Consider the following 16,348-nt stretch of genomic DNA (forward strand, 5'->3'; position numbering starts at 1 on the left):
GAGCAAGAAGTCACCTCTGTTATGTTCCCCCACTGTATTGGCAGAACTGAATACTGAACAGTACATGTCTGGCATGTAGGAGTTAAATAAATATTTGTTAAATGAAAGAATTGAAAGGAACAGAGGGCAAATGAGAGGGAGAGAGGGAACACAGCAAGAAAACAACACAAAACCCTTTCTGTTCTCTAAGGCTATTATTAAGATCCAGATTTTCTTTTCACAATACGCAAGTCTTAAGTTTTACACTAACTAGTAAGAAAACAGAACATTTTTAAAGTTTTGCCTTTAATTTTGTTCACTTTAAGACTCAGAATCCTCGGTAGATACATAAGCTACAGGCTGACAAGATGTGCTGCTGGCAACCTTTGATGAAAAACCCTCATTCAAGATACAGGATCATTTGCCAGCCTCAGTCCCATCTTCGATTCTTTCTAGTGTGGATTTAGAAAACAGCCAGTAACCCACAGGGATGTCAGGTATCCTATCAAGGAAGTTTATTAAAATGTGATAAATCCACATTCAGAGAGTGATTTTGGCATTCCTGTAAGATCATGATTTCTGAAGGAGAGTGCAGCTGCTCAAGTGGAAAAAAAAATTCCTCTGGAATTTAGGTTTTTGCTATTCCATATATTAAGCTTCACTAACGTGTGGTCCAGGCCAGCGATACAGTGTCACTAGGGAGCATGTGAAAAAGGCAGAATCTCAGGCTCCACAGAGGACCTACGGAATCAGAGTGCATTTCAGGAAAACCCACTCCTCCCGATGATTCATTTACCCAACAAAGCAGCAGAAGCGTTGCATTTAAAAAAAAAAAAAAAAAAAAGTAAACGAGGTACAAGCTTGAATAGTGGGCAAACTGTAAAACATATTGGTACTATTTATGACAAAGGATTGCTATCCTATACATTTAGATAGAATTTGTGATCACACAAATCAGCAAAAAGAATATAAACACCCTAATAGGAAAACAGAGAGGCAATTAGTGACAACAACAAAAAGAATAAACTTACAAAAAGGTTTTCCACTAGAAATCAAAAAATTCAAATTCAAGTAGCAAAATACCAAATTGGCAAGGTTTGAAAATAATGATATTTTGTAGAAATAACTGTTTTTGCGGAAGAGATTTCAAGGCAATAAACACTCTCTTATACTACAGGACACCTAAATTGGTACAAGTTCCTGGAGTGAAATTTGACATTAAGTCTCAAATGTCTTAAGATGGTAAACATCATTTGATCCAGAAGTTCCAATTATGTAATAGGTTTTCAAGAATTACATTGAAACAAAGATATGAAGGGAGTTATTCACAATGTAGAAAATTTTTAACATCTTAATTATTTAACAATTGACTTATTAATTATAAAGCATCCAATGGACATGACTATTATGAAGCCATTAAAAACCACGCTATAGAAGAATATCTAACAAACACAGGAGAAATGCTATTATATATAAACATCCACTTATGTAAAAAGATCGGAAAGATAGATACCCAAATGTTAAAAGTAATATATGCACATTGTGGGAGGATGGGTGACTTTTTCTTTGTATGTTTTCATGGTTTCCAAATTTCCTGCAACGCAGTTACACTACTTTTCTGAGTAGAAAATAGGAAACTTTGGAAACATCTGGATGGCTCAGTCAGTGGAGCATGCAACTCTTGATCTCAGGATTGTGAGTTCAAGTCCCACATTGGAGGCAGAATACTTAAAAAGAGAGAGAGAGAGAGAGGGAAGAAAGTAGGAAACTTTGCAGTGGTGTGATGGTGTCTGCATATATCGGCTCACCAAAGCCAATCGTTAAATTTTCAGGAATTTGTGAGCAGGTTGTTAAGCACAGCCATTTTAAAAATTAAATTATATAGATTTACAGTTAAATAAATTACATGAAAGCAAAGGTAATGAATACTTAAACTCATCACTTCTTGATCGTGTTTCTGGATATCCCTGTTCTCTATGGCATTGAAGCTGTCAATGCTCACTGTATCTGCTAGCGGAAATGCTAACAGGATGGTGAGCTGGTGCTTCTCTCTTTCCGACCCAGGGACGTGAGGTTGGAGGTTTGACATCAGCTTCAGGGTGAGCATTTGCATCGTGAAGATTGGCAAATACTACAGCTCAGGACTTCTCTTTTCCCCGGAGAGTTACTTCTTAAACATTTACCACACAGCACAAATATTTAAAATTTTTTTTCTTTTAAATGACTATTTCTTGTGAAAATAGAATGTGGCCCTTTGGTGGGAAGAGAGGAAGAGAGGATTTTTCTATCGTGAGCAAATTAGAGAGGGGAATGTAATTAAATTAGTTTGATCGTTCCGAAATATTTCATATCAAAAAAGGTGGTCATGGTGGAAAAGAGTTCTCTCACCAATTAGTTACTGTAAATCAAGCCAACCCCCGTTTAGCACCTGTCATCTTCCTTTCTACAGCCTTGTGTTTGGTCTCTACAACCCAGATGAACCTCTCTGAGACATCCCAGTCTATAAAATAAAGAAAAAAGATAATGAATGGTCTTTTAAATTCTCAGAGGTTGGGATGAATCAAACTAATTCATATATTTAAAAGTACTTTGAAAACTGTGAAATATAGGGTATGATTATAATACTTATCACATCACAAAGACCATGGATAGCTTCTCCTACAGTAAAATTAGAACCAAATGTGTTCCTATTCATAACATATTAATATTGCACCCGTTTTGAAACATTTTTAGCCACAAAGAATTCTTTTCATTTAAACGTTTCTAGAAATAAGATTTTAATAAGAATGCTCACAAAACCCCAAGACCCAAATTTTCTCCCTGTGTTTCACAGAACCTGACATCATCAATGCACCAACTGATTCTTCAGGAAGCGGTAATTAGCAAAATATGGAAACGATGTGCAGGTTCCAAATACCTGAGACAACAGAAGAATCCACCAAAGACGTTTCCGGTGAATCATTCTCCTCGTCCCAGCCCGCTCCCTCGGGACTTGGCTGACCTGTGGCTAAAAGAAATGCCTCTTGAACGTCAGGGCCACTTTCTTGTGATAAATTCTCAGTCTCTGTGAATGAAGCATCAGAAGGTAAACAGGAGTCAGTGCAAGCTCGTGTAGAGTCTGCTTCATGGCAATTGCTATTCTGAAAATGAAACAGGAGTTCCTCATAGACATTTACCTGAGTATATCGAAATACTCTGAAATTCGCAACAGAATGTAAATCGTTCAATGCAATATAAAAAGCTATTGTCATTTTGAAAACCAAGTGGAGGTTCCCAGTAGAAATTTGCCTGGATATACTTTTGTACTTTGACATTTTGAAATGCTAGGAACGTATTTTTTGTTATGATATGGTATTTCTATTTTTAATAAGGACACAGTGAGTAATTCTTTTGTAATGATTAAATTTTATTTAAAAAGACATCATGAGAAGTACCACGGTAATCACTAAAACAGTCTGATGATTTCCTATCTGACCATTACTGGTAGGAAGTAAGACACTAATTTAGTGACACAAAGTTATATTTAAGGCAGAATTATGAAAATGCAAATTTGGCAGTGGTTTTTCTTTAGCTTGTGCTCTTGCCATTTTGTTCCCTTGCTGCGCGTTCTACATGAGATGTACATATGCTTTAATGTCAGCCTAAATTCATGTATTTTGAATATCTGGAGATTTTTTAGGGATTCAATAAAATATTCTGTATCCTTCCCTTCCCTTTCCCTCCATTTCTCCCATCAGCCTTCCTTCCTTCAACTAACATGTATCGAATGTTTTCTTAAGGGGTTATGTGAGTTACAAAGAAAAACAAGAGTTTCTGGCCTCCTGAAGCTATAATCTATCAGAGAAGACTGATTCCATAAATAAAGTTTCTTTAAAGTATCATTGTGGATGAACCCATCTTAAAGGATAAAGGGAAAGTATGTCCTGTGTATGGAGAATTTCCTGAAGAAAACTGTTGTGACTTCGGACTCTGTTGTTCAGCAAGACGACCTGACAGTGTTTGCAGGTACACATTAGGTATGTTCGGGGTTTGTAACCCAAATCGTCCATTTATTTTGTACTTATCATTTAAGTGCTATGGAAATGTTGAATCATTTAATCCTCCAAATAGCCCTAGGTAATAGGTAATATTATTTTCCCCACTTCACAGAGGAGTAAACTAAGGCACAGAGAAGGCAAATACCTGCTCCAAGCTACACATGCAGGGAAGTAAAAGAGCCAGGATTCAATAAGCATCAGGATCTGGAGCCCAAGCTTCTCTATCTGTTAGTCTAGGCCACAACAAAATAGCGGAGATGGAGTAACTCAAGCAAGAGAATTTTGTTTTCCCATAGTGGTGGAGATTGCAAGTTCCAGATCAACGTGTTGGCAGGATTGGTGTCTGGTAAGAGCTCTCTCCCAGGGTGCAGTGTGTCCTCATATGGTGAAGAGAGAGACAGAGATCTCTTCCTCTTCTTATAAACCACAGTCTTATCAGATTAGAGCTTACCCTTCTGACCTCATTTAGCCTTAAGTACCTCGCTGGAGGCCCTATCCCTCAGACATAGTCACATTAAGGATTAGGGCTTCAACATATGAATTTAGGGGAAACACAATTTAGTCCATTGTAACTCCTAAGCACGAGAATAATCAGTGAACTTTATTCTGGTCATGAAGACTTACCAGACCAGAAGAAATGCTTAGATTCCCATAAAAAGAGGCACAGCTCAGTAACAAAATTTAAATCCCAATCCCTCTGATTGGATTTTCTGAGGAAATGAAAAAATAAGTCCTACATTTTGGAATGAGTAGGTCAGGAGCAACCTGCCTGCAGGTAGGGGTGGATTGGAGCTTTCCTTCCAATTCTCCGAGAAAGCTCAGAGATCCCTTTCCACTCTGCTCCCTGCCGTCACAGAAGCCCTCATATCTGGGTCAATACCCACCTTCACTCCCTTTGGTAGAAGGAGAGAGAAGTCTCAACCATGAGAGGCCTCTGCTAAGGGACCAGAGAGGGGGGTGGATAATTGGTTTCCCCTTTGTTTCTTTCCACAAGGCCTTTCCCCCTTTTATAAAGTGCTTGTCCTTGGCCAGATAGGGTATGTGCGTGGGCTGGGAAAATGTGGATAAACTAGTTCCTAAGCCATTCAGAAGCAGACACATAAAGACCTAATAATAACACAAATTTATGGCATACATAAAGAAAGTAAAGAGGAAAGCATGAGAGAACTAGATGTATGTGATGAGGTGCGTTATAATGTAGGTATTAACTGGGATTTACTTTCCTCTACCTACATTGCTCTTGTTCAAAGTATTATAATTCTTAAAATTACATTAAACTTCTAGAGTCGCCTTCATGGCTCAGTAGGCTAAGTGTCCGACTCTCAAGTTTGGCGCAGGTCTTGATCTCAGGGTGCTGATTTGGAGCCCTGCAATGGACTCCATGCTGGGCATAGAGCTACTAAAACAAACAAACAAACAAAACTTCTAAAAAGCATCTTGTGAAGAGGACCTGAAAAATATTTTAGAAAGAGGGGTGCCTGGGGGCATCTGGATGGCTCAGTAGGTTGAGCCTCTGCCTTCAGCTCAGGTCATGATCTCAGGGTCCTGGGATTGAGCCCCACATTGGGCTCTCTGCTCAGAAGGGTGCCTGCTTCCTCCTCTCTCTCTGCCTGCCTCTCTGCCTACTTGTGATGTCTGTCTGTCAAATAAATAAATAAAATCTTAAAAAAAAAAAAAGAAAGAAAGAGGGGTGCCTGGGTGGCTTAGTGGGTTGAGCTCCTCTCGGTTTCCACTCAGGTTCTGGGATCTTTGTTCACCCTGGAGTCCGCTTGTCCCTCCCCTGACTTGTTCTTTCTTTCTCTCTCAAATAAATGAATAAAAATCTTCAAAATATGTATATTATAGAAAGAAATTTGGACAGACATGTTGTCTATGTCAGGAGACTCTAGAAGACACTTTGGAGCAGATCTTCTAGACTCCATCCTAAACAAGTATGCCACTTTACATAACTGTAAAATGGGTAGGTACCGTCAAATTTGAAGGACATATATGACAAGGTCTTGTGACCTGAAAGGCCACCCTTCTAATGTCCCTTGTTACACTGAGACCAAAATTTCCCAGGGAACAACAAAAAAAATCTAGACTGCAACCATTTTTTCTTTGAAATGTAAGCTCTTAAATGTCTGTCATGGGTGGATATGGTTCCATGAGGTCCTGAAAGGGACCGAACTCATTAAGAGTGTGTGTGTCTGTCTGTTTCTGTGTATATGCATATATAGATATAGATATAGATATATACACAGATGTGTGTGTCTGTGTGTATTTCTAACTACTGGGCAAAATTAACCTATTTCATAGATAATAAATAAAAAATAATAAAAATAATAAAAAATAATAAAATAATTATTAAATTATTTTAATAATTTAGTAAATTTTTACTTTGCACAAGCAACTCAGAAATGTGTTTACTGGTTGTCTTATTCCATTAGAAAGGCCCTATGTGGCCATAGGGACTTTGTGTGTCTCCTTTAAGCCCGTATCTGCAGTATTTGCAACAGTATGTGTGGCACTCATCACATGTTGCCCATTGAATGAATGATGGATGACTGGATAAAGAGGAGAAGAGAAGTAGGATTAAATTGATTGTAAAGTATTTAAATCATTTTATTACCAATTAGCTTTCAATTTGTCTTACATAAGAGATTTTTGAAAACATAAGATACATACCTTGAAAAGAAAAATAAAATGGCAGTTTGTATTAGATTTAGAAATATATGTGAAAGGGCTCTAGAATGTTACTTTTATTATTATAATTGAAGGACCCAAAAAAAAAAAAAAAAACCTCACAGGAAGTAATAATGAGATATGTTGGTAATCACAGACCTTTTATCAAATGTTTAATAAATTCCTTAAAAATTGATATAAATGATCAGAAGATTAGCAGCACAGTTATGATAACCACTAAAATATTTTCTTCCAACTTATTGGTTATTTAATCAGTATATAAATTATTTTAATAAAAATTTTAGGTAATCATCTTGTTTTCAATATAAGAGAAGTAGTAGAAAGAATGTTAGATTAGGGGTCAGCTGCCAATATATAAGTATATAAAGCTAGCAATAGCCTAGTTTGCTGAGTTTTATATATGACCTTTGGTAAGTTAATCTTTCCCCATGCAGCAGTTTCCTCATTTTTAACGGGGAGAAAAAAAACAGATGATTTCTCAAATCGCTTCCAATTTTGAAACTTTGATTCTAAATATCTTAGTGTTTGGCATTGTGTCTACAGGCTTCATTAAACTCTCAATCACTAAGGAAAAGGTACAAACTCTTTTATAGTAGAATTAGATATACCTGCATTGCTTTCAAAATCAGGGGTGCCCGTTAGCTCTTGGACAAGGGCATGGTTTTCCGTTTCACTCAGAGCAGCCAGAAATGCAGAAAACCAATTTTCTTTCTGCACGATCCTTTTCAGTAGCTCTCTTACACCTGATTCATTTCCATTGTTTTCTGCAGCAGAAATCTGTTTTAAGAGAAAAGCAGAATTAAAAAGATCATACATCTTCTGAACAATTTTAAACAGGAACTAGCCTTTAAAAAAAAAAATGAGCAATTAAGTGTAAGTATTGGTAAAGGCTTATATCCAAACACTAAAGAACAGAACAATGTCATAACAATTCTGGATTGTAGCAGAGAGCAAATCTCTGGGCCAAGCCCCCTTTTAAATATGCACCATTTTTTAAAGCTACCAAGACATTCAAAACTGACACTTAGGAAGTCAATGTTCTGCCTTGGCCATTCTGAATAACAGGGGCAAGAGACTTTCATTTCTAGTTCTGTGATGTCTATTTGCCTCAGTTGCTTTCCATATATCTAGACTTGCTATTTCTTTTAACCCATTGAGTCTATAAATAAGAAGCCGAATATTTCTTACCTGACTCCTCTTTCTTGACTATCAGTACTATGAAGTAATTACTATCACAAGACTTATATTCTTGTTTACTTAGTATTTGCAATATGTATTAATGACTATAATATTTTCTTAAATCTGTGGGTTTTTTTAAAAAGATTTTATTTATTTATTTGACAGAGATCACAAGTAGGCAGAGAGGCAGGCAGAGAGAGGGGTGGGGAAGGAGCCTCCCCGCTGAGCAGAGAGCCCTATGCGGGGCTCAATCCCAGGACCCTGGGATAATGACCTGAGCAGAAGGCAGAGGCTTTAACCCACTGAGCCACCCAGGCACCCTGTTAAATTTGTGTTTATTTAAGATTATGAGGCAAATTTATTTCTACATATATTCCTTACTTAAAGTATGGGGCAGAATTATTTCTATACTATTCATTACAACTTTTAGTCTTCCTTTGATTTCTCTTTTAGATTAAACTAGCAAATCATTTTAAATGTGGATCATTTGTGTAATCATTATCACAGTGCATTTCCCAGTACTTAATTCAGCACCAAACATTTGGAGAAAAAACGAATACAAGCCACATTTAGACCAGAAAGAAATTAGACAGGGTATCATCAACCTGCTGTGTCTTGAAGAAAGCCTTCATCCTTCTGGGCCTCAGCTTCTGCATGTGCAGAATGGGGCAAATGAAAAGAAATTTTGGGGCTCCCCCCCACCTGCACATTAGGCACACCTGGGGAGCTTTAAAAACACTGATGTCTGGGATCTACCCCCAAAGATTCTGACTTATTTTGTCTGTGTTAGGAAGCCAGAATTTTTAAGGATCTCACGATTCTAATCAGCAGCTTAGATGAGAAATGCAGACTTACTTGCTCTCAAAGGTCCTTCTGAACATTTGTCCACCTCCTACATGTATAATCTGGGTTGACTAGCTAGATCAATTGTTTCCTATTAAATTTGTGTATTTTCTAGTCCTATAAATATATCCTATAACTTTTTAGTTTCAGGTATTTGCTTGCATTTTTGGAACAGTGCCTGACACAAATTTAATGTTACTTATTATTATGGATGACTGAAGAAAGCATCAACCTTTATAAACACTTCACCAATGGACAATACTTAGTACAGAAGATGCAGCATGATTTCTACCCAGTGGGTACATTTGTCTTACTAGATAATACTTAATGATGTTATTATAAAGGCTTTGCACCTATTAACCCAGAAACCCCAAAGAAGGAACCAATACTAACCTACTTTTCAGACCAGAAATCCAACACACAGAGAATTCCAGTTACCTCCCTGAAGCCACAAAGCTAGTAAAGAGCAGAGGTAGAATTTCATCCCAGGCAACTGACTTCGGGGCCAAATACTGCCTTCCTGAGCTATAATCATAGCTACTAATTGTCTCCAATTTTAAGCATTTTCTGACAAGAAGTGGGTAAGATGACTACTGGACTTAATAAAATTTAGGTGATTTCAGTCCATCTCCCTCACAGCATTTCCTAAGCAGATTCTTGCTGATTTCTCACCTTTTGTCTAACTTCATTAATCTCCTAATGGAAACTTTTTGTCTTCTCTGGTGTTTGTAACATCTTTATTATTATCTGCTAACTTAAACCATAGTTGCTAAAGATGTTTTAGTAAGACTGGTTTGAGCACCTTCTTTTAACTCAACCATTCCTATTTTTAATTACCTCACTCTTTAATCACCTTTAAATCCATCTGACAGCAGTAATCAGAAAGCATTTCTCTAAAAAGAGTGGGACACTGTAATGAATACTCTCATTAAAAACCTAATTATATTATTGGCACTAAATCTTCTTCCACTATTAATTAGTTAAGTTGATTTTAACTGTAGAATTACATTTGTCAAGCTTGCTTTGTCCTTATTGAGTTCAGGCAGTTGAGGATCATTATGTCATCATTTCCTATGAATATTTTTATTATTTGAACAGTGGAACTACATGTAACACCTGTACAATTTTAGCAGCTTCATCAAGAGTCTGAATTTTTAAAGAAGTCTTCTGAGTTTGGGTGCTAGAAAGTAGCATCAGCTCCCTTTGAAACAGCCATATATATATATATATTATATATATATAAATACATATATATATTTTTTACTTAATCTGTTCTTCTAAAACATACTAGAGACATTAGATCCCAACATTAAACTTGATTATGGAAATTCTTGAGGTGAGTAGTTAGACTTGAGACTTCAACAGGACATGTAATGATTCTTATGCTCCCCCGCCACCGAGCATTTTCTCTAAATATGCAGTTTAAAATATCTTTGATACATTTTTAACTAATTTATAGGATATAAAATAAATATGAATTGGTTGGTAATACAATTACATGCTTTCACATTCTAAATTATTTGATCTATGTTTTTTCTTTCCAACAGAAATCAATAATATTTCCATTAGGCACTGGCTTGCTGACAAAATTATTTGATTAAAAATGTTTTCTCTCCTTCATAAAAATCTTAGATAACAATTTAAATATAATGGTGATTTTTTTTAACACAGCAGAGCTCAGCTCTCATACCAGTAAATCAGGAAGCAAAACTTATGTTAAAAACAAAGAATTTTTAAAAGCTGGTTCCTCAGGTGCCTGGGTGGCTCAATCTTTAAGCGTCTGCCTTTGGCTCAGGTCATGATCCCAGGCTCCTGGGATCAAGCCCTGCATCAGGCTCCCTGCTTGGCAGGAAGCCTGCTTCTCCCTCTCCCACTCCCTCTGTTTGTATTCCCTCTCTTGCTATCTCTCTGTCAAATAAATAAATAAAATCTTAATAAAATCTTTAATAAAATAAAATAGTTCCCCATAAAATAAAATAAAAAGTTCCCCATAGGAAGAGGGGAAAAAATAAAACAAGGCAAAATCAGAGAGGGAGATAAACCATAAGAGAAGACTGTAAATCATAAGAAATAAACTGAGGGTTGCTGGAGGGGAGGGGGGTTGCGGGATGGGATAATTGGATGATGGACATTAGGGAAGGCATGTGATGTAATGAACACTGGGTGTCATATAAGACTGATGAATCACTGACCTCTACATTTGAAACCAATAATACATTATATGTTAGTTAATTGAATTTAAATTTAAAAAGAGATTTAAAAAAAACTAGTTCCCCATAAAAAGTTAATGTGCTGGAGGGAAGGGGGGCGGGAGGGATGGGGTGGCTTGGTGATGGACATTGGGGTGGGTATGTGCTATGGTGAGTGCTGTGAATTGTGTAAGACTGATGATTCACAGACCTGTACCCTTGAAACAAATAATACATTATATGTTAATAAAAAAAGAATTCTAGCTAATAAATGTAAAAGGGATAACATTAAAGAAAAGTTAATGTGTTTCTAAATGAATACATATCATCACATTGACATAACTAACTTCTTACTAGTACTTTTCTTCCTAATAAAATTCTTACACATACTAATTTACCTGACAATATAATGAGCTGGGAGAGACTGACTCATGTTTTAGCTTCATATAAGGACCACTGGACTTGGTTTCTAGCTGGACTGAACAAAGTATCTCTGGTTCTCCCATGTAAATTGAAGGCATATGTGGTCTTCCTGGACTCTGGATGTTTAATGCTTTGAACTGGCTGGGACTGAAACATGAACCTCTCTTCATCTGCTCAGACTGATATTAAGACACTGGAAATGTCTCTATGTTCACTTCTTTTCCAGAGTTCATGGATGTTTAAGTCAATGGATGTCAATGGATCTCAATGCCAAGAGGTCACGAAGCAGCCTAAAATAAAACAGGTCAGTACAGGGGCAGCCCCTTTCTATTAAGGATCATTATATTATAATGATCTGTAAAGTGATTCTGGTATTTATTGTTGACTCTCCAGTATTTACAATAGTGCCTTGCATACACTAGACATTATTTATTAGAAGAATGAATACCGATCAACACTACAATATAAGCTCCATGACCGCACAGACAGTATCAGCATTATTATCTAGTCTTTTCACCACTGGCATGATATCTGCCACAAGATGTCACTCCATAAATTTAAACCGAATGAATGAATAGTCAATCCATTAAATAAGTTTCTTTGGGTACTTGCTGGATACAAAACTAAATCTAGGATAATTTCCAGAGGCTCTGGCGTATGAAGGGCAGGGGTTTCAGGGATGGACATGAGAACCATAAACTAAAATGACAGACCAAGTAGAAAATGTCTGCTAGAAAACAGAAAATAATTATAATAAAATATTTTTTAGAAGTCCTGACTTCTTAGTCAAATATTACTTTAGGATATCCAAAAGCAAATTTGGAGATCTTATGTCCATCATCCATCCATTTCCAAATGCCTGGCAAGGCAATCCATGACATCACGTGTTTTTATCCCTTATCCCAGACAACTTGTGGGAAATAAATTCAATCAATCAGTTAATACTTATCAAGTACCAGTTCTATACCTACTCCTGGCTAGGTTTCTAAAGATGAAAGACATAGTTTTTCCTTGGAATCCCAGTTTAATGCAGGGGCTTTAAGCAGATCTTAGTTTCAATGTGGTTGATTCACCTAAATCTCTGAAACTTTAAATTCACAAGGAGTTGTAACCAAGTGAATGATGATAAAAGTCATCATCGTCATCATGTCAAAACAACTCTTTATTATTATTATTCATTAAAAAGCTTTTTCATAAACATGATTTCTCATTTGTATTCTCTAAGGTACCATGAGTGAGAGGAGATATTATGTCCATTTTCATGGGTAAATTTAGGATCAAGGAATTTAAATAACTTGACCCAAAGTAACACACAGAGTAAGAAACAACCATAGGTCTCAAAACCAGGTTTCCCATTCCGAACTCTCATGTTTTTCCCCAGTACACTTTGCTGTTTTGAGATAAATATTCATCAATGACCCCCAGATCAATACAGATTCTTCTAAACCTAGTGCTTCTTTCTCACTGTCTCCGATAGCTTATTTTTCCATTGTCTTTGATAGCTTTGATGATGATACATGTAAAACGACATGTAGACATGATTCCAGAATGTCACAGAGACACTACTCTGCCTCAGAAAGCTTCAAATGCATAGCTCCTCCATCTTTCAGAGCCTCTTTTGAAATATGAATTTGAGGGAGAGTTTGGGTTGCTTTGACTTTAACTGCTACCCAGTACATAAATGTCCTTTTACTCTACATCTTCTTTGTGTCAAATCCCTTGCATTACTGCTAGCTGCCTCCAAGCTTGCCAGAATCAAGAACTTGGATAAAATCTAGCTGGCGGAAATTCAATCCAGGCAAGACAAAAGTGATGCTGATAGGCAGAAGTATTTAGAGTAAATAAGGAGAAGTGCTGTTTCGCTGGCAATCGGGACATCATACCCACCAAACATAAACAGCTTTGTGGTGTTACTGGACTCTGTTGCTTCTGGACTTCCTAACAGCTACTGTGGCTGGAAATGCCATCTTCCATCTCCAGCTGGCTTGAAGGCTGCATACTGTCTTCCAAATTAAGATTCTGCCACAGTGATGTACACATTTGTCATATCCAGCTGGACTACTATAATGCGTTCTAGCTGGTTCTCAATACACAAAACTACATAAACGTTACAGACAACAGTGTAAAGTAATTTACTTGTTGGGAAAACCAGCCATCAAAATTAGATGCATGCTTGGGTCTTTGGACAGGCCCTATGGCTGTCAAGTCTACAAAGGACTATCAACTTTAGTTGCTAAAGACAAAGTTACATCACAGGCTAACATGAGGCCAATGTCCAGAACTTTGCAAAACAGACAAAAACAACTGATGAATCCAAAAGAAAGAAAGAAAGAGAGAGAGAGAGGAAAGAAAAAGTCAGAATCATAGCATGTTAGACAAAGCCTTTGACTTTTACTCATGGGTTTGGTTATTTGCTTACGTGCTTTTCAAAATAAGATATTTATTTACTTACAACCCAGAATAAGTCATGTTCAACGTAGGTCAGCATTTCTATACTTCACAGTACATCCTTGTTCATTGAAAAACAATGAACAAAGAAACATTACATTAAGTGTAAAGTGACCTGTAAAATTCACCCTGTCAAAATGCCTTTGCTAAGATGAAAAATTGGAACTGGCAACATTTTTTTTCCAATAAATTATCTACGACTTTTAATTCCCAGAGAATGTCATAACTTTGATCAAAGAAAAAAAAAGTGTGTGTGTGATGTAATTTCTCCATTTGGACCAAGATCAAATGGCATAATTTATAATAATATAGGCCAAAGATTGGCAGTCTTTTTCTGTAAAGTTCAGATAATGCTGTAAGCTTTGTGGGCTGTATGGTCTCTGTTCAACTGCTCCTAAAGTGCGAAAGCAGTTGTAGTATGTAAATGAATGAGCATGGCTCTGTTCCAATAAAACTTTCTTTATGAGCACTGGAAATTTAAAAATGTGAAAACTATTCTTATTGTTTGGGCCTGCAAAAACTTGTAATAGGCTAGACTTAGACCATGGGTCATGGTTTGCTGATACCTGTTCTATCGAACTATATAAAGTGAGAGGTAAAACTGTAGACCACCAGAACCAAAATCCCTAAGTCTGCTACTGCTTTCCAGGGACACCTTGGGCAAGTTACATAACCTACCTCAGTTTTCCCATCTGTAAAACAACATTAATAACCTTAAAAATCGTAATGAGTCATTGGGAGCATGAACTCTGATCATAAGTTTTGCAAATGATGCTAAGCACCTATAGTAAGTGCTCAATAAATGTTATCTATTAGTATGAGTTACTATTTTGGAGTTAACACCTCTTTGGCTTCTTTTAGTGAAAGAATTAGAAAAAGAGCTTTCTTTGCACTCCAATTCTCAAAATAGGTTAAGTGCCTAACTATTCTCTTCTCAAGAAAGGAGGGAAACAATTACCCAGAGATATCCAAGAACATTTGGAGTGGGGCAAAGGCAGGAGCAGCCCCGAGTTACAAACTCTGCCTCCATCTGAACTGACACCTACCCGATTACGGTCTTCATTTGTCAACAGTTTCTTCTCCACACACTTATCCAAGACATCTCTAACCAGAAGTCTGTCCACCAGGGTGGGCTGGAGGAGGTTCAGCAATTGGAGACACTCATCATGAGTGTTCTCGGAGGATGGCGAAGGCAGGTCAGTGAGCTCTGGGTTCAGGTATCGGGCGGCTAAAACGCTACCTGCTCTCTGAAGGGCCACCAGAAATTGTCTAGCCCAGCCGGGTGGCCAGCCTCCCTTCTCCAAAGCGTTCAGAAGTTCATCAGCCGCCTGCATGTTCCCAGCGTTGACCGCGGTCCTCTGGATCTGCTCCTTCACGGCATTGGGCAGAAAGTCCAGGTAGTCCAGCACCGGCTCCACCTGGATGTACGTTTTCACTCTGGCCCTGAAACACGAGATGAGATAGCAGAAACTCTTGTCTGCAGAAGAGCCGTTCGACATCTTTCCTCTCGCAGCGAAGGGAGAGGATTCTCCCCAACAGACGGACGGTTTGCTGTTCTCTGCTCAACAGGTGAGCTGGGTGTCCCGCGGTCGGTTTGGAGCCGCAGGGTCCGCAGCGCTGTGCCTGACGAGCCAGTGGCCCGCAGGACCCCCAGGGCGGCGCGCTGGGCGCGGGGGCGGGGGGGCGGTGCTCGGTCGGCCGCACCTGAGCAGGGGGCGGGTCTCAGGGACCCGGCGGCGCGAAGCTGCGAGCGGACGCGACCCCTCCGACTTCTCGGCTGTGCTCGCCCTGGCGGGGGACCCAGATGCCGCCGCTGCCAACTCCCGGTGGGAGCTTTGAGCCCCGCTTTCCGCAAGGCAGTTCTTGTAGTTCGCCGGAGTTGGGTTTCTGTTTCGATTCTCCGCGTCCTCCTCGGGCCTTTCCAGACGTAATCCGCCGGGGCGGGGAAGTGTTGGTTTCCCAGCACAGGAGACGCCCTTCGGTCGGCTGTGGCAAGGACAGTGTTTTGGTGGCAGGCGCTGTGGGAAACGGAAAAGGAAAGCGAATTCGAAAGCCGCGATTCGGCCACTCTCCGCCTGCAGGTATTTTGACTTTTGTGCCTCAAAACTCAGACTTCTTTCCCACAGCCGTCTTGCATGACCGCCCCCTCCCCCCAACCCCGTCAGCGAAAATGTGGAGGGCTTGGAAGCGCGTGATGCGGGACTTCCCGGTCCAGAAGTGAAGAGAAACAGCCCCGGACCCTGACGCCAGCAAGGAGTTACCCTCGGCTGGTGCATACAGGTGGGTTCTGCCCCACCTCCCCCCCACCCCGGGTCTGGAGATAAGATGATCACATTGTAGGAAGCAGGTGGAGAAAATAAAGCTACGAAGACATCTTTCCAGAGAGGTGTGAACCCAGAGCCCCAGAATGAATGAACTTTGCACCCGATCTAGAGTAAACCTGACTTCCCGTGGGTCCGCCCAAGCCAGCTCTTTCCTCTGAGAATTTGTGGGTATGAAAAGGAGGGAATAATGATAAAGGGTTTATTTGACTGCCTGATGTGTAAACTGTAGTATTTGTTTGGC

At 38.8% G+C, this 16,348-nt stretch overlaps 2 protein-coding genes across 4 annotated transcripts in view; one reads left to right on the forward strand and one right to left on the reverse strand.

The window, feature by feature from the left end:
* The window catches only part of IFIH1 (interferon induced with helicase C domain 1), a 54,778-nt gene extending 39,332 nt beyond the window's left edge, over positions 1-15,446 (reverse strand). For both annotated transcript variants that reach the window (XM_032880300.1, XM_032880299.1), the window contains exons 1-3: positions 14,830-15,446; positions 7,310-7,478; positions 2,897-3,043 (exon numbers count right to left, since the gene is read on the reverse strand). In XM_032880300.1, coding sequence (XP_032736191.1) covers positions 2,897-3,043; positions 7,310-7,478; positions 14,830-15,282 — 769 coding nt within the window. In that variant the 5' untranslated portion in view covers positions 15,283-15,446. The remainder of the gene's footprint in view (positions 1-2,896; positions 3,044-7,309; positions 7,479-14,829) is intronic.
* A 279-nt stretch (positions 15,447-15,725) lies between these two features.
* GCA (grancalcin) overlaps positions 15,726-16,348 on the forward strand; it is a 47,901-nt gene continuing 47,278 nt past the window's right edge. The window contains exon 1 of one of the 2 annotated variants that reach the window (XM_032880302.1): positions 15,726-16,063. The gene's annotated coding sequence lies outside the window, so the exon portion shown is untranslated. The remainder of the gene's footprint in view (positions 16,064-16,348) is intronic. The other variant, XM_032880305.1, reaches the window with a different exon arrangement.

The sequence above is a fragment of the Lontra canadensis genome, unplaced genomic scaffold (assembly GCF_010015895.1).
Source record: "Lontra canadensis isolate GAN:19392208 unplaced genomic scaffold, GSC_riverotter_1.0 scaffold69, whole genome shotgun sequence".
NCBI lineage: Eukaryota > Metazoa > Chordata > Mammalia > Carnivora > Mustelidae > Lontra > Lontra canadensis.